General features: G+C 38.7%; 3 protein-coding genes across 11 annotated transcripts in view; all 3 read left to right on the forward strand.

Annotated features, from left to right (window-relative positions):
• klc1a (kinesin light chain 1a) overlaps positions 1 to 4557 on the forward strand; it is a 44078-nt gene extending 39521 nt beyond the window's left edge. For 4 of the 5 annotated variants that reach the window (XM_063909425.1, XM_063909427.1, XM_063909426.1 and 1 more), the window contains one exon: positions 568 to 4557. In XM_063909425.1, the coding sequence (XP_063765495.1) occupies positions 568 to 633 (66 nt within the window). In that variant the 3' untranslated portion in view covers positions 634 to 4557. The remainder of the gene's footprint in view (positions 1 to 567) is intronic. The other variant, XR_010168085.1, reaches the window with a different exon arrangement.
• Positions 4558 to 5095: 538 nt separating this feature from the next.
• zfyve21 (zinc finger, FYVE domain containing 21) lies at positions 5096 to 23365 on the forward strand. 5 transcript variants are annotated; one of them, XM_063909236.1, is made up of 11 exons: positions 5096 to 5273; positions 6227 to 6277; positions 7427 to 7595; positions 8421 to 8496; positions 8649 to 8740; positions 9005 to 9058; positions 10328 to 10458; positions 11219 to 14968; positions 15521 to 15679; positions 16424 to 16495; positions 22542 to 23365. In XM_063909236.1, the coding sequence occupies exons 1-8, from the start codon at positions 5148 to 5150 to the stop codon at positions 11252 to 11254; spliced, it is 735 nt and encodes a 244-aa protein (XP_063765306.1). In that variant the 5' UTR covers positions 5096 to 5147; the 3' UTR covers positions 11255 to 14968; positions 15521 to 15679; positions 16424 to 16495; positions 22542 to 23365. The 5 variants fall into 5 exon arrangements, 4 of the variants coding, with proteins under 4 accessions (XP_063765306.1, XP_063765304.1, XP_063765305.1 ...); XM_063909234.1 differs by lacking the exon at positions 16424 to 16495 and adding an exon at positions 22238 to 22309 and having other exon boundaries at positions 15521 to 15577; XM_063909235.1 differs by lacking the exon at positions 22542 to 23365 and adding an exon at positions 17197 to 18000.
• An 892-nt stretch (positions 23366 to 24257) lies between these two features.
• Positions 24258 to 25400, forward strand: part of LOC134881765 (transcription factor IIIB 90 kDa subunit-like) — a 96998-nt gene continuing 95855 nt past the window's right edge. The window contains exon 1 of the mRNA XM_063909306.1: positions 24258 to 24480. The gene's annotated coding sequence lies outside the window, so the exon portion shown is untranslated. The remainder of the gene's footprint in view (positions 24481 to 25400) is intronic.

Raw genomic sequence — 25400 nt, forward strand, 5'->3', positions numbered from 1 at the left:
CAAACTTCTTGCAGATATTTTTTGACCTGATCTTTTTTCCCCCTCTCATTCTGATAGTATATAAACTCACCTGGGAATCTGTTTTGTGGTGAAATAATCCATAACCACCTGAGTGAGACTCACACACTAACCTCACACCATTATGATGCTCGCTAATCAACACAATTGATAAGAGGGAGAATTTGAGTTTTGTTTTGGTATCTTGAAGAAAGCGACATTGTGATTTGATGGGATAATATTTACTAGTAATGGACATATTGTTGTCTAAAGCTTTGAATTGTATGTCTATAATTTGTGTTTTGGTCTAAATAAACATCAAAGTTACAATACAGAGAGATGCAGACCTTTGATATCATATTTAGTATATTATATTTACTCTTATGGGATTACTGCTTTTAACTGAAATATAAGGAAATATCTAGAAAGAACATTAGTCCCATCGTGTGATGAGAAAAACCTCTATAGCTAAACATTTGGACAGATTTTGAATTATTTTATTGTTGATTTGTGAGAATTTTCAAAATAAGAGCGCGCATGGGTTAATCCAATGTTTCTTTTTCTCTCCAGGAACGAAATAATCGTCTGAGGAAAAGTCGCGACCTGAGTGCCAGCCACACGGATCTGGCGCATTGAAGGTGTATCGACCCCGGAGGAGCCTGTGAGGTCACTTCCTGTCGGGCCCCTCCTCACTGTAAACCACCCCCCCCCCCCCCTTATTATCCTTCAGCCTCACTACAACATGTGCTGACTGTACAGGCTGCTTTGCACTTTCTGAAGGTCTGTGGGGTTTTTACACTCGAGGAATAAGAGGAAGATAAAGATACAGTTATCTGCTGTGTGTGTGTGTGTGTGTGTGTGTGTGTGTGTGTGTGTGTGTGTGTGTGTGTGTGTGTGTGTGTGTGTGTGTGTGTGTGTGTGTGTGTGTGTGTGAGAGACTGTCCTTTTTTAATATTTAATGCTATCCCTTACATGAAGGCAGAGTAGAGTAGAGTTTTAGTTTTATAAACATTTCTCTGGTAGCTTATTGTCAGAGTTTAATCAAAGTGGGTTTTTTTATTTTAGCTATGTGGCCTTACCCCCCTTGGACGCCTAGATCCTGAACTATAACACCCTGTAGTTCACTTCTATTAATTTCACATCAAAGACTCCAGAAAGTGATGATCCCTTCTGAGCTGATGAAGGAATAACCAGGGAAATGAATAATTTAAGGTCACTTTGTTATTTGCTTTGATATATTATATACTTTATAAAACTTCACCCACTGAGATTTAACTCAAGCAATGAGAGACAGAAAATGTGTTCTAATTACTGAAGCTGCAGCGACTCATCAAAGAAAGTCCAGCAATGACGTCTTTCTGTAGGCTGAACTGGACGTTAGCTTAGCTTAGCTTAGCGTAGCTTAGCTTAGCGCTAATATCTGCAGATTTCGAAAGGAAGTTCTGAACTGGTTTAATTAAAGGGGCCCTTTTGTGCTTTTTGGGTTTTCGCTTTCCCCCTTTTGACTACTTTGTTTAGTTCCTGAACATAGTGACATCATGGTGTAACACTAGCGCTTCTATTGGCTAGCGCTCTAACACATTGTACGTGATAGGCTAAGGGCCGGGACATCTCTTACAGGGTGGCCAATCCCAACAGAGCTGGTCAGCTAACCAATCAGAACAGACTGGGCTCTGGTTTCAGACAGAGGGTGAAAAGAGGTGCTGCGGCACAGGCAGTCTGAGAAAAATAAAGAGCTTTTAAGCATAAAAGGGCCCCTTAAAGAAAATAACATCTGTGGCAAATTAATATTCATGACACAAGTGAAAATATTTGAACCCCAGACTTTATTTTCTGCATTAATAAACACTTTTAGAGAAACACTTGGGAAACCTGTGGAGGAAAAACTCATCTCTTTAAAAAAATGCCTCTCCTAAAATGTTCCGTCCTGTTCTGATTGAAGATTTAGCTTTTGCTGTATGAAGTTCTACGTTTACATTTGGGTTTATTTTTGTAAATTATGTTTTGTGTGTTTCTGTCCTGGCGCTGCTCTGAAGAGTTTATCTTTAAATCTTCCTGTAAAAAAAAACGCTCTCAGGATCTCCCACTGTTGAAGCCACTCCACACTTTTACACATTAACGGAGAAACAGTTACAGCATTTATTTTTACTTCCTGGTATATTTGTGTTGAATCAAGACAACACTTTAAGACATGAGTAAAGTGGAAAGAAATCCAACCAAAAAATAAAAATTATGTAATTTAAAAGAGATTTACGATCATGCAAGATTTTTGCAAATAAGAAAATGTATATTTGCTATTACCAAAATAAGGAGTATTTCTCCTATAGATAAAAATAAATATAGATATATTTTAATAATAAATATCATTGTCTGTTAGCAATTCTAAATGCAAAGTCTTATTTAAAACTGAAATGAATTTACTAATCTAATAAGAAGGATGAAAATATAACAAAGTTGATCCGGCATCACTGAAGCTGTAAACTGTGCAAAACTGCAAAATGATTTGGTATATTTTCCTGCGAGACAATGAAAAGCTGCACATCCTGACACCAGTCAATATATGTAAAAAGGAAAGCTGCAAAACTGACTTTATTTTTTACATCCGCAAGAGACACCTTGCTGCCTTTAACCAAACAATATGAACCCTGTTAGGATTTAGGTTTCCAAAAAACACAATCAGGCTGAATTTATATCTAAATTATTTTCTAAATTCAGATTTTTGTGCATAATATTGTTCAAAATCACTGTTAAGGGATTTTCACTGGAAAAAATCGAACTTTATTAATTATTTTCCCGACTTAAACCAATCAAAACTCAAGCCTGTGCATTTACTGAAAAATAAAGGGTATTTTTTGTATAAATTTGGAGATAACATTACCTTTAATTGTTACACGAAGCTTTGGTTTTATGTTACCCTGGTTTGATGGAAAAACTCCAGCCATTTATTGAATTAAAATGTATTGATTTCTTTAATAAAAATGAAATGATGTTAAGAATTTAAATGAAGGCTTTCAGCACAAAACATCATTCTATATTAATGTATTTTTCCTTATCAAGAGAACAAAGATGAAGCCCCGCAATGTAAATACAAAATGAATTTGATAACTTGAATAATATTTGTGGTCATTTCTCCTTCTGTGCCTGCAATAATTAAGTCGAAGCCGCAATGATTTTTATAAAATGGTAAAAATCAAATGTTTTGGACGAAGTTTATTTTTCTTTTCTTTGCAATAGTGATTTTATTAGCGCTGTGTGACGTCGCAGAGTCGAGTGTGTTGAAGCTTCTTGTCGACTGTTGATCAGTCTTTTTTAAAATGTTGTCCTATAGTTAGAGGATCCACAAAGTACGAGGCACATAACTTTGATATGTCGGATGGTTTTGAGGAACTGGGCAACATTTTGGGCAACTCTAGACAGGCAACAGTTAAGGCGACTGGCAAGTGACAAAGAGTTTTTGACTGCTTTATATAAAACGTTTAGAAGTTGTTTGATTATGAATATATGTGATTTTGAGGAACACTTCATATTACATTGTAGTTTTTTTATCATTATGAATTGGGTCTTTCTGCTTCAATATGATAAATAACAAACTGAAATCAAACAACATGAAAACATTTCTTATTTCATATTTGGACACATTTTTCAAACTGATTGGATGTTCAAAAAATATGTTCTTTAATGTTTCCTTCTATGTATGTGTATGTATATATACTGTCATATATATATATATATAATTGCTAATAATAATGCTCTGTTTGAGTAAAGCAGAGACTGTCAATTCGTGTTTAGTCAAAGAACTTGCTCAGACTGTTGCCCTGTTGTAGAAACTATGAATCAGTTTTCAAAACAAAAGGTTATTTCTGATGAAGTGAATGTAAATTTATGGATTTATGGAGGTGCAGGCAACAATGACAAGTTTGATGTTTCTTGTGAAGGCAGTGTCCATCCTTTTTTGTAGTTTTGATTTCTTCTTCTTATAGTTTTATGTGTGTCATTTCTCCTCCCTGTCTGTGGACCGTGTCGTTGTGTGGAGCGGTGATGTGGACGGTTAAATTAAAAGTAAGGTCTCAGGTTTTATAAACGTTTTATTAACGAAAACTAAATTGAATGAATACGGTTATTATAAGATATTTTGTTATGTGTCTGCAGAAAAATCAACAAACCTTTTTTTCTGCATCTTCCTCATGCATTGCTTCACACAGTGACATAAGGGCTCCTAAATCTACATTTAACTGGGTACAGTAATACAATAAATACAAGAGTTACAAATACAAGTTAAGTTGTCCTGCATATGTTTTATTTTCTGTGTGTAAAATAAAGTTAATTTGCAGCCCTTCATGTTACATATGAAAAGCATCCTCTCTGTATATGTTGCATGTACAGTAAAGGTTCCTGGATGAAAACAGGCAGATGTGTAAACTTTCTTTATGGTGTTTTTAGAGATGAATAACAACAACATATTAAACTGTGAGTTGTTATTTACTCTCTAATTTCTCTGTAATTGTGGAAAGGTTTTTCTGCAAACTGATGCTATACTATTTGAATAAACAGTGAAATTCAGATGCCTGTACTGTGATATTTTATGTTGTGCAAGCTCAACTCAGTTCGGGTCATTTTCTTTATTTATAATCATAAAGTTTTAAAACGTCATTAAACAAAAACAAATAAGATCTTTACTTATCAGGTGGGAAATCAAGTTAAAATAATAATATAAATGTATTTAGTGTTATTATTTTAATTATTTTCTTTTCTATGGTGTAGTTTTAATTTATTTGATCAATGTTATTACATATTTGGGGTGAGTTTTTCTTTGGTTTTATATTTTTAATTCATTATTTCGATTTGACTTTTACACTTTTTAAAATTATTTATACATTATTTAATATTTAATATTTTGGTTTGAGTTTTAAATGTATTTGATTGTTTTTACTAGTTATTCCTGGTTGACTTTTTAATTAATTTAATTATTTTCGTTATTTATTTTGGGCGGCGTTGTAAAAACCAAAACACTCCACTGAACCCAACGCACCACGTGATATCAGCTCTGGGTATTGATTGGTCAAACCCCCTGTCAATCATACACAGAGGGTTTGTACACTAGGAGGACTGGAGTTTTGTGGCAGAAGGAGAAACAGCTGCTAACAGGAAAAATGTCTGCGCTGCCTGATGGAAAGAAACTGGTCCGGAGCCCCAGCGGTCTGCGCATGGTGCCCGAAAACGGAGCATTTCACAGCCCCCTCTCCCTGAACGAGCCGCAGTGGGTCCCCGATAAAGAGGTAAGTCAAGGCAGGGAGGATTTGTTTGACAGCGAAAAGCTATCGGAGCTGCGAGAAGCTAGCTTGACGTTTGACACTGCTCTGCCGGTTGAGATTTTCAAAATAAACGCTCTGTTTGCAAACCTAACCAGCGAGAGTACAATAAAGTAAGATTCAAATAAAGATAAAGATAATACTTATTTAAAAACATGTGAATTATTCCTGGTTATGCTATGTGTTGAAGCATTGCTTTCCAAATCTCTATATTGTAGTTCGATTAATTTTGATCAACGTTTATGATTATTCTTTTATTTTGAAGTTAAATCCTCTAAACATCCGGTGTCCTGCATGCTAACTGTGGCTAACTTAGCACGGCTGCTGGACATCGCAGTTGGCCCCGCGACTGGGCGTTAACACAGCCATCCTGGCAGCTAACCCACCCCCTTAGATAACAAGCTAGTTACATCACAAATAAAAGCTTACACCCCCAGTTATGAAGTTGTATCTCACCGGAAATGGTTAAAGTTACAAATCACACATGTTTCGATTGTTAGCTTACGGCTATGTTCCCGATAGTCAAAGTGTAGCTCCTGCTAGGCTAGTAGCTTCGTGTCTATCAGTGAAGTAAAGCTAACTGCAGAAGATTAACAAAGACAACAACTGTCCCTTAACCCTGGTACTTTGCCCTGATGTACACTGGACTACAGCCAATACAGTTAATTATCTCTCGGCTGTTGATTTTTGTGCTAAACATTAATCTATTAACTGTGTTTAGGTGGATAGATTGAACTTTATTCTGTCTGACATTATTTTGTTACAGCAGCAATGAGTTCAGGCGTTGAAACATTAAAAAAATAATTTTGTTTTGCTGATGACTTAATGGTTAGACATCTTGTAAAATAACTGCTCAACTTGATTCTGCCTGGCTCAGCATGTTGTGTAACATCCTGTTGTTACTTTTTCCTGTCTTCCAGTGTGCCAGATGTATGCAGTGCGACACCAAGTTTGACTTCATCAGAAGAAAGGTTGGTTTTGTTTTTGCAAACACGGCCATGTCAACAAATCACAGCTTTATCTGATACACATGCAAGTAGAAAATAAGAATTAGAGGCTTGTGAAGTGTTGTGAAGCCTGAGGTTGTTTACTCCGCCACTTGGCTTCTGTTAATTTACTTTGGCACCCAGAGGGCTCTGTGGTGACTGTTTTTCCTGTAACTACTGACATAATAACACTCTATCTGTGCCTCTGCTCTTTCCACATCTCTTTCCATATTTTCCATAAAACATTTCTGTTTACAGCAAAATCAGTTCAGTAAGTTTTTTGCTGATACTTTATTAACCTTTCTAGCTACCTTTATTACTGTCTGCATTTAACTTAACTTACTATTCATTTCCTAGTTCTCTGTTTTATTCCTCTGCATTTATTTGAGTATTCTAGGTTCTCTACATTGAGGCATATCAATGTGTTTTTTCAACAGCTGAAAAGGTTGAACTTCCTGTGTCTGTAGTAAAAAGTGCAGCTCTAAACATTTTCTAGTTTGCTTTCACACCAGATGATCTCAGTTTATCTTATAAGCGTCAGTGATTTACATTTTCTCAGAAAAGCGTCAGCTATTTAGATTTTTCTTCCCTTTTTGCTGACAGAACTCCTGTTATTGCATCAGTCATACTCCTACAGAAAGGACATTATTTATTTTTGTTGTACTTAATTTGATCCCCATAACTCTTTTGATAATATATATCAATATACTGCATGACAATTTACAGTTGATTTGATTTGAGTCCTTTTCTTTTCCATTACAGTATTGGACAACTCTATAGGGTCCAAAAGGTCTGATCGAACCTTCAGTGCCCCCTGAAATACATTTTCTTAATGATTAATGCATATGATAATGAAATGATTGACCACATGAAAATGAGAATGACTGAAGCTTTTTGCACGTCGCACCAAAAGTAATGTCAGTGCAGGCAGTTGTTGTATACCACACTTGATCCTAGCCAAAAGGCAGAGACACAATGTAGTTATTCTGTTAAACCTTCTACTTCTTAAAAGTATTTGTTTTCACACACTTTGTAATGTTGTTGTGTCAACTTTAATGTGACACAGTGTATCAAACATTCCTTTAACATTCAAACCAAGTATCTGTGAGTAAATGTGTCTCCTGTTCCCTGCAGCACCACTGCCGGCGGTGCGGCCGGTGTTTCTGTGATAAGTGCTGCAGTAAGAAGGTGGCTCTGCCTCGGATGTGCTTCGTGGATCCGGTGCGGCAGTGCGCTGAGTGCAGCCTCGCCTCGCAGAAAGAGATGGAGTTCTACGACAAGCAGCTCAAAGTGCTTCTGGGAGGTGAGAAGTCCAGCCTTAGACTATTATTTTTAACTGTGAATCACCTTCATTCAGGGTTTGTAACATTGAGAAAATAGGGTTAAATATGGTATGGACACGGTGAACATTACTGTCTACTTTCCAAATTACAAAAGTGAAATGACAAATGGAACAGATACTCAAAATACTTTTTTGTTGTAGGTAGTGATGTAAATTGACGAGCCCCTTGCTTTTTTTTTCAACCAGAATAATTCAACAATTGTCAGAAAATTGTTTATTATATTTTCAATACAAAGTCTCATATTTTAAATGCTTGTTTTATGAGCAGCCGTTAAAGAACCCCTCAAAACATCCAGTTATAGCTGCCATATAAGTCAAAGAACAACATTAAATCAGCTCCTTTGAGAAGCTTAAACTAGCTACCTCAGTTTATGACCCTTTGACCTGAAACATGTCCCATGACACGCACTGTTACATTCTAACCAGATACAGAGTGCCCCTCCCCTCCTCCTGCCCTGATAATGCATTGTGTTGTTGTGGGTCAATGAGTGGCTATAAATACACAGCAGCAGCTCGTGATAAAAAATCCATCAGCATCCCGGAGCTGCAGCCTGTCAGGCTCCTGCTTTATTGATGATGGAGTTATGAATAGATCAGCAGGAAGGCGAAACTCTATTTATTGATGCAGTGTCTTTTGTGCAAAGCTGCCTGACAATTAAATGAAAATACAATATGATGAACTTAGCTCAGTAGAAGGGCTCAGTTTAACTGCTGTGTTGCGAAAGCTACAGAGTTAATGTTCCCGTCTTTAAAGTTTACCACATGTGAACTTGTTCCTCTTTCCAGGCGGCTCCTTTGTCGTCACTTTGGGAACGTCGGAGAAATCTGAAACCATGACGTGTCGCCTCTCCAACAATCACAGGTCAGCTTTAAAATCCTTATTATATGTGTGATATGCAAAGAGCCAAAGATAACAACATCTTGCGTACACAGATATTTCTCTTGACGTATACAAAACATGTATTAAATGTGGATCTGAATCATAAGCTTTGTGTTTCTTTTATCAAACTCCAGGTATTTGTTCCTGGACGGTGAAAATCACTTTGAGGTGGAGCTGTCTCGGATCTCCAGCATGCAGATCCTGACAGACGGGTCGAGTCCAGGAGGTGAGACAAATACAAATCCCATGCATATAAATACATATTTCTTATGCGTGTTTGTTGCTTTTTATTGTACTGATGTGGATTGCTAAAAATGAACGGTCGTTTATCGTCTTCTTTTGTATAAATGACTGAAAACTATGGTCATGTTTTTTCTTTCTTGATTGATGAACTAAACATCTGCATAATCTAATGATTACAACTTTTTTCTCCAAACTAACCCGAACAAACTCTTTCCCCTCTATTGCTTTTTTCTTCCTCTGGGCTCAGAGAGCGACATTCACACGTACACCAGCCTGCTGGACAGTCAGTATCTCTCTGAAGGTTAGCGTTAGCGTCAATCCGGTGTCATCATCGTCACTCCATGCTTCTCTTTTTTTTTCCCAGATCTCATTTGTCTTGGCTTTTCATTTGTATGTGCATGAAGCTGCATGAAAAGGAGAAGTCACTAGAACTGTACTGAAAGTTTTTTATGTTTAAAGCTTTTATTGAGGTCCGTCTTAATATATCACCACAACAGAATCCTCTTTTGGATTAGCGAGATTCAATGGATGAAATGTTAGTATTTTCTGGGTAATAAATTAAGTTATGTAATGAATATACATTTTCACAAGAGTGCTGCAAGATCCCCCTTAATACTACAAAAACAGTACAGTTTTAACAGCAGTCTAAATGGTTTTTGGCAAACTTAACTCCATCAAATAGGGATTGAAAGGGATGAACCTGACATTACTACATTAGACACAAGTTACAAACACTCCTAGAAAGCCACCAGTGGAATCTTATTCTACAGATAGTATGTGTAGAGTAATCTGCAGCAGTGCAGGAATACCAAGTTTAAACCGAATGAAAAGACACGCAAAACAAAAAGAAGCTGCGTGGCTTTTAAATGTAGGAGTTAGAATTATAATGTCCACGTTTTATTTAAGGTTTTCAGTGCAGCCGTTAAAAGTACTATCCTGCTTCATGTTTTTACGGAAAACAAAACACCAGTTAATCCCAAGGAGCGTGCATCGTTTGTCCAATAACTCCTTTCCCCTCCTGCATGCAGCCTGTGTGTCTCAAAGACTCATCCTTCTCTGTCTGGTGCATCATCTTATCTTTAAAGTTGTGTTCACGCATTGATTTAGAAAACGTAATCTCATTTGTGTTGTATTTTTATTCCCCTGACATCTGCGTGTCTGTGAAAGCATGTATCACTGTTAAGAGTTTGTTATTGAAGTGTTCAGACTGACATCTTGACAATGTTTGATGTGTTTGTATTTCCTTTGTTTATCACTCAATAATAAAATGCAGGTGTTTTTAATTTACACAAAAAACTAGACAAAAAAATCTGATCATTTTGCAGCTTTTTTTTTACAGTAGAAAATGTCAAACCTCTTTCCCAAAGTATGACTTAAGCAAGAAAAAAAAGAGACTTGAAAATGTCGAGATAACTTTATAAATATCTGAAGGAATGTCAGTAGTGTCTGATAGTTTTGGAATTCAAAAGAATGACAAAATAAATGTTCTTTGATAAACGGGCTTATTTAGTTTATCCCATCAATCGTGTGTGTGTGTGTGTGTGTGTGTGTGTGTGTGTGTTCTGCGCAGGAGGGACGTCACGGGCTAGTGGCATGCTGCTCCACTACAAGCCGATGGGCTCCCAGGATGCAGAGCAGCTGAAGGTGGAGGCTGCAGACGACAGGAAGGCGGCCTCGCTGTGGCTCGCTGCCATGCACAAGGTAACACACACACAAGAGGCAAACTCAAAGTCGATGCCTGAATCGTTTGTGCTCAGACTCATCACATTATTAAGACTTAACTACTTCCTGGGCTGGTCTTTATTTGTTAGATTTTTAAATACTATAATATTGTTATACGGCAGAAATGTTGTCTTTCTCTGGGTTTTGAAGACTGCATTACAATAAAGTAATGGTATTTTCTTAACTTTCCAACCTCGTATTCAAAAGACTTACTGTAATATGCACAAAAGCTACAACTTCATTGTAAAAATCGAAAGTCCGAAGCTCCTCCAACAGTGCATGATAAAATATACTTAAGACATAAAAAGAAGAATAAAACAAAGCAAGAGGTGAAAGAGAAACAACGGCCTCTCCTCTGGCGCCCCCTTCAGGTCAAAGCTGAAACTGTTGCAGAATAAGAAAGATTGTCAAATTGTTGTAGTAGTTTATTAAATACATCATTATTGTTAGTTTTATGATGCGTACTGAGCTGGTGTGAGGGTCTGTCTTAGAACATCTGACTGTCATAGTCGCCAAACTTGAGACCGCATAATAAGGACGGATTCTGAACCATAGAAGGGAGTCTGGGACTTCCAGGTCTTTGTTTGCTGCAATCTGATGAGTCTACATTTCTTTCACTTATGAAAGGAACGACAGAAAAAATTGGGATTGTTTGCCGATGAGTCAAAGTGCAGCTGTGGAAGTTTCTATTTTCCTCCTGCATTAACATGTTTTCATTATACATCCCTCTTCCTCCCAGGCGGCCAAACTGCTGTATGAAGCCCAGGATCAGTGACCTGCAGATGGACCCTTCACACCCAAGTGTTTGTACCCCCCCCCCCCGGCTTTGGTATCATTTGGATTTTTATTAACGCCATTTCTGATTCCGCTCTTTCCGTCTGATTTCTCATTGGCTCCTGATACCAGTTCTCGTCATGGCAAATCTGCAAGAAATGTTTATATAAGCAAGGAAACACTTTACCTCTTTAACCCAAACTTTGTACATCATGTTTACCACAAACGAGAGGATTGTTCTTCTTATTTTGTTGCTTTAATACATACATCAGGGCATAATGTTTTTACATAAATAAAGGAACAGCCTGAGCAGAGACAACGCAGGAAATATGCGTACCAGTTTAAGTTAGTATCTGGATTTTGGGAGATTTTAATTCCTGTGTTTTCACTTTGTCAGATTTAACGGTTGTTTTTTCAGCCTCAAGATCCTTTAAAACTGTTTAACTATAACATTATAACACACATTCATACCTTTCATAACTTCAGAGATGCAGTCAAACTTCAGATCGAGGCACACCGTTTGATTCAATAATAACTTTATATGCTGCAGTTAATTTTACTCTTGGGATTGAATTCCTGGAAGAAATGAAGAAACACTTTACAGGTCCTAGAAGGGATCATTTTTTATTATGCTGAGCCTTCTTCCACAGAGGTCAGATAAACCGCAACAAGTGGGGACTGGGTGTCTCAAAGGACCGTTAGCAGCTTGAAGATTTAAACAGATCTTCCAGATAAAGCATTGTCTGTGGCAGGTCAAAGGCCGAATCCACCTTTAAACCCTTCAACGCAGATTAAAAAAAGCAGCCATGTGTGATGCGTTGCTTTTCAGAGCCCAAAGTTTCCCATTTCCCCCAAAAGACCAGATTCTGGGAAATGTAGGATTGTCTAACTGACGCAGAATTATGAAGAAACATATTGAGGAAACTTTAAGGATAAACTTCCTGAAAAGCAAAGAACAGCAAAGATGTATTCTTAATTTAAAGAGGCCCTTTTATGCTCTTTAGGGGTTTCCCTTTCTTTCCTTTGCTTCCATTTAAGTTGACGTGTAAGTTCAGGTGACATGTTTCTTCTTTTTTGTATATTCTCACGTTAAGAACTTGTACTCTATGCTACAAATATTTACAGATTAAATCTTTAGGCTTCGCTGTCTAAGGAGAGACTATTCACTGACTCTAGTGAAGCATAAACACACAGACGCTTTAAATGTAGTTTCATGTATTGGAGTTTTGTACGAGCTATTTTGTTAACTATTCCTACTTTAACACGAGGTGTGTGTGTGTACGTACCCGCATCATTTTATAACACTTAAATAGTTATTCCCTTTGACCTTACTCTGAACCAAGTCTGATTTTATTTTATTTTTAGCAGATGTTTGATCAACCAAAAGCTTTTCGGTTCTGGTTGAGTTTGTTGGTTTTGCTTCCAAGGACCTATTTTAAGGAACCATGTCGTTGTGACTTACATTGTGAAAGTGGTGAGAGAATTAAGGCCAGTGCAAGAAAAATAAATGCCCCAATCAACTTTGTTAATATTTCTAAAACTTGGCTTGGTTTGTGCCTCTTGTGTGTCACTACATTGTACTCAGAGCTTTAGATCCCTATTTCTGAACTATGAATACCCAGAAGTCTTTAAAGGTATCATTCCTAAGAGTTCCACAAAATCAATCCCTGTTTTCTTATCTGCAGCTACTCGCTGTGTTCAAAGGATCTAATTAACTCTGTAAAGGTTTCATTGGTTAACTGGTTTGTGTTGAAGTCTCTCATTGCAGTGCTGGATTCAAGTCGCCTACAAACACACGAGGGTCTCACTGTAAGTCGATGCATCGATGCAGCAGGTTTATCTCAGTGTTAAAAATGTGAGGGGGACATTTCCTAACGCTGCTGCTTCTCAATTATAGCGTATAAAGCGGGACACGTGTGGCGCTCTGAGGTGAATGTAATGGTAACACATGAGAGACACAAACTAGGGTTTCCTAAAAGTCAGATGTCACCTCCTAACAAAACATGAAATGCTATCTGGACCTTTTAAATGAACATTTCCTAACCCTATTTATTCCCAGATGCCAATATGTGATGCTCTGTCGGTTTGAAAAACGATAAACATTATGACATTTTTGGTTTTAAAACACATGTTTATGAAAACTTAGCTTGTGTTTGTGAATTTAAGAATGTTGTGACTAAGAAATGTGTATCTTTCACTAGCTGCTCCAGGGTGAGACATATGGATGGAAAAGCTAATAACCGGACCTTACGTTCTTTGATACGACACTTCAATTCTCAAACATGCGTGACTTTTAATCTGTCTAAATCCCGAATAAACACTTCCATTATAAGTCTACTATAGCACATCAGTTGCCAACACTATGTGCTTTATTAAGCTAAGATTAAAACGTGCTGATATCTCCGTGTCTTCCCCCTTTTTCTCGAATCATAAATCTACGAGTCAAAAGTCCTTTAACGGAGCACAGATTTGGGTTTGTTGGCCTTTTTTGTTTGTTTTAACTTTCACGTCATTGATACGGAATGAAAACAGCATCCTCCACCACCACTACTTTGTAACATAAAGTTTATTTTTATACGCTGCTCACCTAAGAAATTACATCACTAGTTGTTGCTTAGTTTGAGGCTTTTTTAGAGCAGAGAAGGAGGAAGGTTTTGTGAGTGTTTGTGTAAACAGGCGTGTGTGTTTGTTGTTGTTTGTGTCATTACTGTACGTTCACGAGGTTCTTCCATTGTAGAGCTGTGTGTTATGAAGGACACGAGAGGGCTGCACAGCCATGAACTAAAGTGATCACATCTATTATTCTGTTTGACTTATTTAACTCCTTTTTTGGCTGCATTTATCCGCCACCAATAAGATGTATGATGCCAGTAGGTAGGTAGGTAAACATCTTAATCACAGTGGAAACCATGCTGTGCTCATTTAAAATGCATTATTTGGTGATTTAGCATCTTTTTTTAAGACATTAAAAGGTTGTAAAATGCATTTTCTGGATTGCAAAGGCACAAATTTGCAATAAATTCCCAGATCCCTGCAGATAAATGTAATATAATGTATTTGCCCTTTATTCCCGGCACAGTTGCCCGGGGACGTTTGAAATATCTTGTGATTGCTTGTTCATTAGTTATAGAAGTATCTGAAACGATATATGATCCTCTTGTGATTCTGTCTGTGCAGCCCTCTCACTCTGTCCTCAGTTAAAATGCAATGAGGTTTTTTCTTTATGCACTGTGTGACTTCACTAAGTCGTATTCCGGTCAGCCAGTGTTTGTTCCTGCACTTTAAAGCCCACCCTGATTATTGCAGCCCTTTTTTTTTTATCCCAGAGCTTCATTTTTATTACGCTGAAAATGCTTCTACACCTTTTGTTGGATTATTCTGTTGAGAATAAAATCAAGTGTTTATACATTTTTGGTGTCTATTGTGTCATTTGGAAAACAGTATTCCTCTATAATCAAACACGCAGACTGTAGGGGGACAGAAAATACATGAATACGTGCATTTTTCACCAAACTTTTAGTCATCCTCAAGACTTTATTTAGGATATTTTGCACCAAATAACTTCATATTGTGACTACTGGTTTGAAAATCATTTCGTTCGGGGGAAGTGACTCATGCGGTCTTTGAACGCAGCATCGGCAGGGTATACGCACTTTCACTTCTGCCGGAGTTTACCAACAGTCTGTCGATGGGGTTGCAAACGACCAACTTAAAGGTACTGTCATTTGATATGCATATTAATCTCATTACAAGTGTCCGTGTAATATCATTGTATTTGTATCATTTGAAAAAGGCAATGAAACGGGTTAAAATGCATGTTAGAGACGTCTTAAAGCGGCAGAGACATCCTTCTTTCTGTCCTCCTTCTTGATCCTAAAATGAAAAGTTCAGTAAGAAGTGTTTTATAAAGACATGAAGTAAAACCAGAGTCTATGATGACTGTCTTTCTGTTTTGTAACTTATTATCGCAGACATTTAGAAAATGTCAAACGTAATGTCAACTGCACCGACATCTTTTTCGTTTTGAGACGTTATGTAGATGTCTTCGAGTCGAGGTTAAAGTGATGTGACTACACTGTGAAGCTAGTATCGAGGCAAATTATGCATTGGATTTCATGCTCAAATGGCACTTATGTTGGAGATTGATCACGACGGAGATAAAAGAAACGAAGACCAAAGAAAAATGAGCCACCATGCTTCACCCAGCGTGACACATTACAACGAGAGCACTGTGATAGAGCTGTAAGAACTTGTCTTTGTCATGCAGGCACGGTAACCGGAACAGGCTTGCAATAATGAATGAGCTTTGGAGGAGAGAGAGGTGGTTTCTTCCTCCTGGAACCTCTCTGGTTGGGATCCTGACACCCAGTGTACGCCCAAAGGAGAGCGGTCCGAAGGAAACATCGCTCGATCCCTTCTTTACTGGGTCAGAAACACACCATGATTTAACCTCCGTGTTTGTTTTGTCAGAGTGCCTGTGGACATATTTATGTAGAGATTTCTGAAGTGTAAATGCAATCCCCATGAGTAGATAACTAACCATAGCTCCATCAGGACAGACTTCATGTTTGTTTAAAGAACATTTTTTGACACATACGATAGAAATGATAGAAATGTTATAGTCTTAGGCGATTAGACCCCGATCCTGATATCATATATCTGAAGGGGGAAATGCAGCCTTGAGCATATAGGATACCCACTCCGGGGTCTAGAACTGAAGGTGATGCTGAAGATCTGGATTTGATGAGGACATGGGAAGAAGAGGTGCGATGAGGTCTTTGGGTCAGCTCTCCTGGGCGCTGGATGTGATGAATGGGGTGGAGGCGAGCCGCAGCAAACCACCTGAAATCACAGCTGGCTGCAGGAGAGAGGAGAGCCATTTTAAAGCTTGATGGCAGCTTTAAAATGGTGACGTGTGAGTGGTTAAAGAGAACACCCATGATGAGCTGATTATAAGTATATTATATATCAGCTGCGGAGTGAGTGAAGTACATCCAGTCTTCCTGATAGACCTTGCGCTGAGCTTCATTTATATGCAAACTACTTTAACAGAAGGGACCAGAACAATGACTGAACTTCTGTGATCTCACTGAGAGTCTCTGTTGAACTTGCTGTTTTTTGATGCTTTATAATCTAATGTTTTCTCTCTCTTGTCTACCTCAATGATAAGGCAAGATTCCGGTCCGGTGAGGACTAGGTCCATCGGCATCCGCAGTGATTTCTGAGAAGCATCCTCTGCCGTGTAAGATTTTACTGAACCTAAAATGTTTCTTTAATAAGCGCAGGGCAACATACATTTTTTAAAATCATACATCATGCCAATTATTCTGAAATAATGTCATAAGATCAAAAACATGCCACCAAAATAGTAATAGTAAATATTAGTTAATCACATTTTGAATTGATGTTGATTCATCACAGATTATGATTGGGATTAATGCAATCAATTGTTTCAATAAATTGACAGCATTATTAACAATAATAATAATAATAATACACACACACACACACACACACACACACACACACACACACACACACACACACACACACACACACACACATACATACACACACACACACACACACACACACACACACACACACACAGGGTATTTGTTTATTATATTATGATGTAATTAGTATGTTGCTCAGCCCTACTACCAGTTGGCCTTTATCCCATTGATCAGTGTATTACCCTGTTTCTACTTAATGTAGGATTTCATGTGTGTTGCAGCTTTTATATCGGATTCAAAGTTAACATATACCTAGAAGATGAACCAGAATGTAAGATTAAATACTATACAGCAGGATAACAACAATTATTATCTTGGTATAAAATTATAGGATAGGAATGTTTGTCCATATTGCCCCATCCCACTTTCAGCTTCAATTTAAGCACCTACTGAATAAACCTTAAATGATGTTCTGTGTTTCTGACAGGAAAGAGGAGAAGGTGGTCTAGTTCACCAAAGTCAGAGATGCTCCTGCTGCTTCGTTGTTACTGTTTACGATTGGAGGGTTGGTGGATCAATCCCCAGCCCCTACACAATCAAAGTTTCCGTGGTCCAAATGATGAACCCCAAATAACTCCCAGTCTGTGATTGTTTACTTCTCCTTTATAACCAGACTAAGAGTGATTGTGGGTAACTGCTGACTTATATTTGTAAAAGGTGGCTAAGGGGTCGCAAAGCTTTATTAATGGGATGAATTTTCTAAACCTTGATTTTATTCCTGACTCGTCGCAATATACTATAACGCTAATGTGGCATATTTTTTACGTCTGTTGGACGTGTTATATAATAGCATTAATCAAGACATTGAGAAATAATGGTTAAAACCAAGGAATAGAGATTATGAGAGATGGAGACAGTAGAAGGATCGCATGGTCGGGACATTATTAAAATGGACCGTGGTCAAAATGTCAAAACAACTTCTTGCATTATGTATTGGAGACAGCTAGGATCAAAGACAGAGAGGGTCCTGGTGCCTGACATCATCCGATACGGCACAAATTGGGTTGTTACTGGGCTGAAAGAGAGTGAGACTACACACACACACACACACACATTCAGGCAGACATACATGAAAGCAAAACAGCTGATAAGAAACGTCTATAAATATGAGCTTGAATATTGTGAAAACAGTCGACTCCGTGAAGACACCCGGCCCAGCTTCAGAGGATTCTCCTCCACACTCACATATCATTTTGTAATCTGCAAAAAATAAATGTTACTTTAAACTTTGTATTGTCTGAGCAATGTCTTGTGTCCTTTAGTATGTGTCTGTCTTTTAAATGGTATGTATTTGCTTGTCATTTGTGAGGAAAATTAGGTCCATAAACTATTTTGTCCCCTAGTGAAAATGTTCAATAAAAAACACTAAAATGCTCCCATGAATTAAAAGGTGGACTACAATAAAATAAAAAAGAGGTGAGTCATACTGCATTGATTTTGAGTCAGTGGATCTCATGACACGGAAGCTATTATAAATCCCAAACACTAAAACAATGACACAAAAATAAAACATAACAAGAAAAATGTTTTGAATCCACGTTTGAAGTGTTATTCCTCCCGTTGTGCTGCAAGTAGTAATTCATATGAAATACAGAAATATAACCACGGTTACTTTTGACTCGTGCTTTTATTTTGAAGGGAAGACTCTACGGAGTGTGACGTTTCTAAGGACGTTCACAAGACAGTTTCACTTTTGATCTATCCTCGTGACGCAGTTTGTTTTCACCGTCTAAAAGGTAATGTAATGTATTGATATATATTAATGGTATTGTGAGTATCATGGATGTGTTGGTGTTATCTTGTTAGGTCCAAAGAACAACCTAAAGGAACTTTAGAATTGCGTTTTTGAAAGTCGTCAAAACACGGAACAGGTGAACAGCTGCTTCAGGCCTACTTTCCCCTTGACCTTCAAATAGTTGTGCTAATAAACAAGTAAAATAACTGCTGTGTTCATCATTAAACATGGAGATTTCCTGTTTTTCGCAGTTTTATCTGTTACAAAAAGTGAATATCTATATTTTGTCCTGTATTTCCTGCTTTTCATTCTATTATAATATTAAAGTGAATACCTGAGTTTTGCCTTTCCGAGAACCAGCACCTTATCGTGGTGGAGAGGTTTGTGTGCCCCGATGAACCTGGGGCAGAGGGTCTCGACGGACCAGACTCAGGTGACAGAGGTTGGCTTTGGGGACGTGGAATGTCACCTCTCTGGGGGGGAAGGAGCCAGAGCTTGTGCGGGAGGTGGAGCGTTACCAGTTGGATCTGGTGGGGCTCACCTCTACGTACAGCGTCGGCTCTGGAACCTTACTTCTGGATAAGGGTTGGACTCTATTCTTCTCCGGAGTTGCCCAAGGTGTGAAACGCCGAGCAGGTGTGGGGATACTCACAAGCCCCCGGTTGAGTGCCGCTTTGTTGGAGTTTACCCCAGTGGACGAGAGGGTCGCCTCCCTACGCCTGCGGGCCATGGGGGGGAAAACTCTGACTGTTGTGTGTGCTTATGCACCAAACAGCAGTTCAGAGTATTCGGCCTTCTTGGAGACCCTGAAAGAAGTCCTGTATGGGGTTCCTGAAGGGGACTCCTTAGTCTTGCTGGGAGACTTCAACGCACACGTGGGCAATGATGGAGACACTTGGAGGGGCGTGATTGGGAGGAACGGCCCCCCTGATCTGAACCGGAGTGGTGGTTTGCTACTGGACTTCTGTGCTAGTCATGGATTGGCCATAACAAACACCATGTTCGAACATAAGGATGCTCATAAGTGTACGTGGTACCAGAGCACCCTAGGCAGAAGGTCCATGATCGATTTTGTTATCGTATCATCGGACCTGAGGCCGCATGTTTTGGACACTCGGGTGAAGAGAGGGGCGGAGTTGTCAACTGATCACCATCTGGTGGTGAGTTGGGTCGAGTGGCGGTCGCTTTGCCGCTCCGTTGTGACGAAAAGAGAGCTGAGCCAGAAGGCAAAGCTCTCTGTCTACCGGGCCATCTTCGTTCCTACCCTCACCTATGGTCATGAAGGATGGGTCATGACCGAAAGAACGAGATCGCGGATACAAGCGGCCGAAATGGGATTTCTCCGCAGGGTGGCTGGCATCTCCCTTAGGGATAAGGTGAGAAGTTCAGTCATCCGGGAGGGACTCGGAGTAGAACCGCTGCTCCTTCGCGTTGAAAGGAGCCAATTGAGGTGGTTCGGGCACCTAGTGAGGATGCCACCTGGGCGCCTCCCTAGGGAGGTGTTCCAGGCACGTCCAGCTGGGAAGAGACCGAGGGGTAGACCTAGGACCAGGTGGAGGGACTATATCTCTTCGCTGGCCTGGGAGCGCCTTGGAATCCCCCAGTCAGAGCTGGTTGATGTGGCCAGGGAAAGAGAAGTTTGGGGCTCTCTGCTGGAGCTGTTACCTCCGCGACCCTGACGGATAAGCGGGAGAAGATGGATGGATGGATGGACCTGAGTTTTGCACTGACAAAACAAGCAATTTAAAGATATCACTGAGAAACTGCTCATTTCATTTAATAATGAAATCATGGGCGGCACTTTAGTAGAAAAACTGGTGGGACACCTTCTTCAGATATAAAAACCACAACTGCTTACAATAGTTTTTTTTCACAACTGGTTGCTGCAAAGCTTTTCTCCATTCAATTATTTCTATTGAACGTGTGGCACTTTACCAGACACCCGAAAAATGTGAACCGTCCTCCAGATTGTACATGTTCTCTTGTGCAAAATGTTTTTTCAGAACATCTTTGACAAAATGATCCTAATGAAAAGGGGTGGGGACATGTCCCCAGCGTCCCCATAAAGGACTCCTATGAAATATATAAATCATTAGTTGGTTGCAGTCAGATAAATGAGCTTGAAATGCGTTTAACAGTCGTCATTCTGACCATTTAATCAATAAACCAGATGGAATAAAAACACATAACAACTTTTATTTATTCAGGATAAAAATGTTGAAATGTTGAAAATGTACACTGCACTGTAAATGCCAAAAGACATCTCAAGGCGTGTTTTTATCTCGAGAATATTACTAGGTAGAAACAAAAGTTATTTAATCAAAGAAACGCGTTCCTTCCTCTAGATACGATACGATATGGATGTTGAGGACATTTGTTCGAGATTGATCACGAGACAAAATTACCAAAGACCAAAGAAAATGACCCAAAATGTTTAACCCAGTGTTTGGTTGTATAAAATAACCCAGCATTTCTTTAGGGTGAGGTTACTTTAGTTCTTTAATGTGACATAGTATGCACAAACTGTGAGCACCGTGATGGCATCCATATTTAAACTACCTTGTCTTTGTCATGCAGGCACAGGAACAGGCTTGCAATAATGAATGAGCTTGGGAGTAGAGAGAGTTGGCTTCGTCCTCCTGGAACCTCTGTGGTTGGGATCCAAACACCCAGTGTATGCCCAAAGGAGAGCGGTCCGAAGGAAACATCGCTCGACCCCTTCTTGACAAGGTCAGAAACACGCTATGATTTAACCTCTATGTTTGTTTTGTTAGCTCAAAGCAGCAGCAGAGCATGAGTACCTGTGGACATATTTATGTAGAGATTTCTGAAGTGTAAATGCACTAAGTAAATAACTAACCATAGCTATTGACAAACTACTTTAACAGAAGGGAACAGAACAATGACTGAACTTCTGTGATCTCACTGAGAGTCTCTGTTGAACCTGCTGTCGCTGTGTCTTGATGCTTTATAACGTGATTTCTGAGAAGCATCCTCTGCCGTGTAAGATTTTACTGAACCTAAAATGTTTCTTTAATAAGCGCAGGGCAACATACATTTTTTAAAATCATACATCATGCCAATTATTCTGAAATAAGGTCATAAGATCAAAAACATGCCACCAAAATAGTAATAGTAAATACTAGTTAATCACATTTTGAATTGATGTTGATTCATCACAGATTATTATTGGGATTAATGCACACACACACACACACACACACACACACACACACACACACACACACACACACACACACACACACACACACACACACACACACACACACACACACACACACACACACACACACAGGGTATTTGTTTATTATATTATGATGTAATTGGTATGTTGCTCAGCCCTACTACCAGTTGGCCTTTATCCCATTGATCAGTGTATTACCCTGTTTCTACTTAATGTAGGATTTCATGTGTGTTGCAGCTTTTATATCGGATTCAAAGTTAACATATACCTAGAAGATGAACCAGAATGTAAGATTAAATACTATACAGCAGAATAACAACATTTATTATCTTTACAATTATATGATAGTCTGTCTGTCTGTCGTTCTGTCTGTCTGTCTGTCTGTCTGTCTGTCTGTCTGTCTGTCTGTCTGTCCGTCCGTCCGTCCGTCCGTCCGTCCGTCCGTCCGTCCGTCTGATGAACCAGAAGTTGCTGTGTCTTGATGTTTTATAATCTAATGTTTTCTCTATTTTTCTCCTGCCTACTAAGCCAAGTGTCCTGCCGGAGGAGGGCGAGTTCCAAGGAAATCGGCTTTTATTTCTGAGAAGCATCCTCTGCCGTGTAAGATTTTACTGAACCTAAAATGTTTCTTTAATAAGCGCAGGGCAACATACATTTTTTAAAATCATACATCATGCCAATTATTCTGAAATAATGTCATAAGATCAAAAACATGCCACCAAAATAGTAATAGTAAATATTAGTTAATCACATTTTGAATTGATGTTGATTCATCACTTCAATTTAAGCACCTACTGAATAAACCTTAAATGATGTTCTGTGTTTCTGACAGGAAAGAGGAGAAGGTGGTCCAGTTCACCAAAGTCAGAGATGCTCCTGCTGCTTTGTTGTTACTGTTAACGATTGGAGGGTTGGTGGATCAATCCCCAGCCCCTACAATCACCAAATCAAAGTTTCCGTGGTCCAAATGATGAACCCCAAATAGTTCCCAGTCTGTGATTGTTTACTTCTCCTTTATAACCAGACTAAGAGTGATTGTGGGTAACTGCTGACTTATAATTGTAAAAGGTGGCTAAGGGGTCGCAAAGCTTTATTAATGGGATGAATTTTCTAAATCTTGATTTTATTCCTGACTCGTCGCAATATACTATAACGCTAATGTGGCATATTTTTTACGTCTGTTGGACGTGTTATATAATAGCATTAATCAAGACATTGAGAAATAATGGTTAAAACCAAGGAATAGAGATTATGAGAGATGGAGACAGTAGAAGGATCGCATGGTCGGGACATTATTAAAATGGACCGTGGTCAAAATGTCAAAACAACTTCTTGCATTATGTATTGGAGACAGCTAGGATCAAAGACAGAGAGGGTCCTGGTGCCTGACATCATCCGATACGGCACAAATTGGGTTGTTACTGGGCTGAAAGAGAGTGAGACTACACACACACACACACACACACACACACACACACATTCAGGCAGACATACATGAAAGCAAAACAGCTGATAAGAAACGTCTATAAATATGAGCTTGAATATTGTGAAAACAGTCGACTCCGTGAAGACACCCGGCCCAGCTTCAGAGGATTCTCCTCAACACTCGCATATCATTTTGTAATCTGCAAAAAATAAATGTTACTTTAAACTTTGTATTGTCTGAGCAATGTCTTGTGTCCTTTAGTATGTGTCTGTCTTTTAAATGGTATGTATTTGCTTGCCATTTGTGAGCAAAATTAGGTCCATAAACTATTTTGTCCCTAGTGAAAATGTTCAATAAAAAACACTAAAATGCTCCCATGAATTAAAAGGTGGACTACAATTTAAAAAAAAGAGTCATACTTACTACCAATACAATTCTGCATTGATTTTGAGTCAGTGGATCTCATGATACGGAAGTTATTATTACCCAAGAATTCTTCATTTAAAAGAGTTAATTCTTTCAATAGAAACATTAATTGATAATAGAAAAAGTGCTTATACCCAATAAAAAATGGGTGTTATTCTTGTCCAGCGAAGTGATAAAATGTACTTTGATGAAAGCTTTTGAAAAGAGGCAATCGTTTTTAATAAAACAAAAAACAAAGTTGTTTAAAGACAATGCATGACACAGTACTCATCAGAAATGGTGTCACAGAAGACACATTTATCACAAGTATTATTTTCACTAACATGAGAAAGTTAGAAACTCTGTATTTTGTTAAACGCCGCAATATAGACGTGTCAATTTAATTGAATTCAATGGATTTTATATTCATGTAATTTTATATGATTTAATTTGATTAGACTTCACTATCAATTAGAAAGCCGGCACGTAAGAAGTGCCATTACATAAGTAGGGGTCGCTGTTGCTGGTATTGATTCGTTAATAAAGACACTGTTGCTGATTTTATATTTTCTTAACACCTGACATAAAAGGTAAGTCATCATTTTCGCTCAGGTCTCTAAAAAGCGACCCAAGTTGTTCTGATATGAATTAATCAACATATTGAGAAGTTGCCACCCCTCTGACCTGAGTTGGTATCGCCCGTGTCTCCACAGCATCAGGCGCACATGTTGGGTGTGTTGTGTTGAGGATTGCAGCGATATTACAGCATTTAGCAAACCTCTGAGCGCTCTCACGTTGTTGATTGCTCTTTAGTCACCACATATACAATGCGATACTCACAGTGAATGAGAAGTCATTAAAGAATCCGATTCATTGCTGCGAGGAGGTTGACACGCGTCCAAAGCGTGGCTGGAAACAGCTACTGTTCCCCGGACTGAAGGTATGCACACCTACACCCTCATTATGTGGCTCTTTAACCCCCTATGAAGCTGCTTCTTTTTAAAACCCGCTTTAAATCATGTACGTGTGTGTGTTAAAGTGTGTGTGGAAGTCGGTGTTGCCGGCTAGCAGAGCCCCGTTAGCTTCCTCAGCTGTCAACATGAGAGGTTCATATAGTAACTTTCCACTCGATTACAAACTATAAAAATGAACCGTGATGTAAGTAAAAGAAGTGACACTATTCATGACTGGTTTGCTACTTTACCCCGTGAAATGGCTCTTAATTCGGCTAGGTGAAAAGAAAACGCTGAGCTAGCCTCCCAGGTGCCACGTAGCTAACCGGCTAATGGGAGCAGAGCAGCGGCTGGAGCTCTGCAGAATCACTGCCTCTGATTCATGCCATAAACAGAGTACTGTGATACTGCACTCAAGTAAAGATACCAATAAAACACTCTGCTACAAGTAAAAGTCATGCATTTTAAGTTCTACGCAAGTATAACAGCATCAGCATCCACTTAAACGTCCTAAAGGTACAGATACTCATTACGCAGATTTTTAGATCAAACCTGTGAAGGAATAAGTACTTAGACCTTTACTTGAGTAAAAGTAATAACATATCAGTCTGGAAGTGCTCCATTACAAGTTTAAATCATGCATTTAAAATGTTACTGAAGTTTTAAATTGTCAGCATCAACTTAAAAGTAGTAAAGTACTCATTATGCAAAAGGACCCATTATAGGTGTACAAAGTACTCACACCTTTATTTAAGTCAAAGTAGAGAAACGAGTCTCAAAGTACTCCATTACAAGTTAAAGCCATGCATTAAAGTTAACAGACTACAAGTGAATATCAAGGGAGTTCAAATGGATACTTAAGTAAAAGTACAGAAGTATTATCAGCAAAATACTCAAGTATCAAAAG

Source organism: Eleginops maclovinus, chromosome 19, assembly GCF_036324505.1.
Source record: "Eleginops maclovinus isolate JMC-PN-2008 ecotype Puerto Natales chromosome 19, JC_Emac_rtc_rv5, whole genome shotgun sequence".
NCBI lineage: Eukaryota > Metazoa > Chordata > Actinopteri > Perciformes > Eleginopidae > Eleginops > Eleginops maclovinus.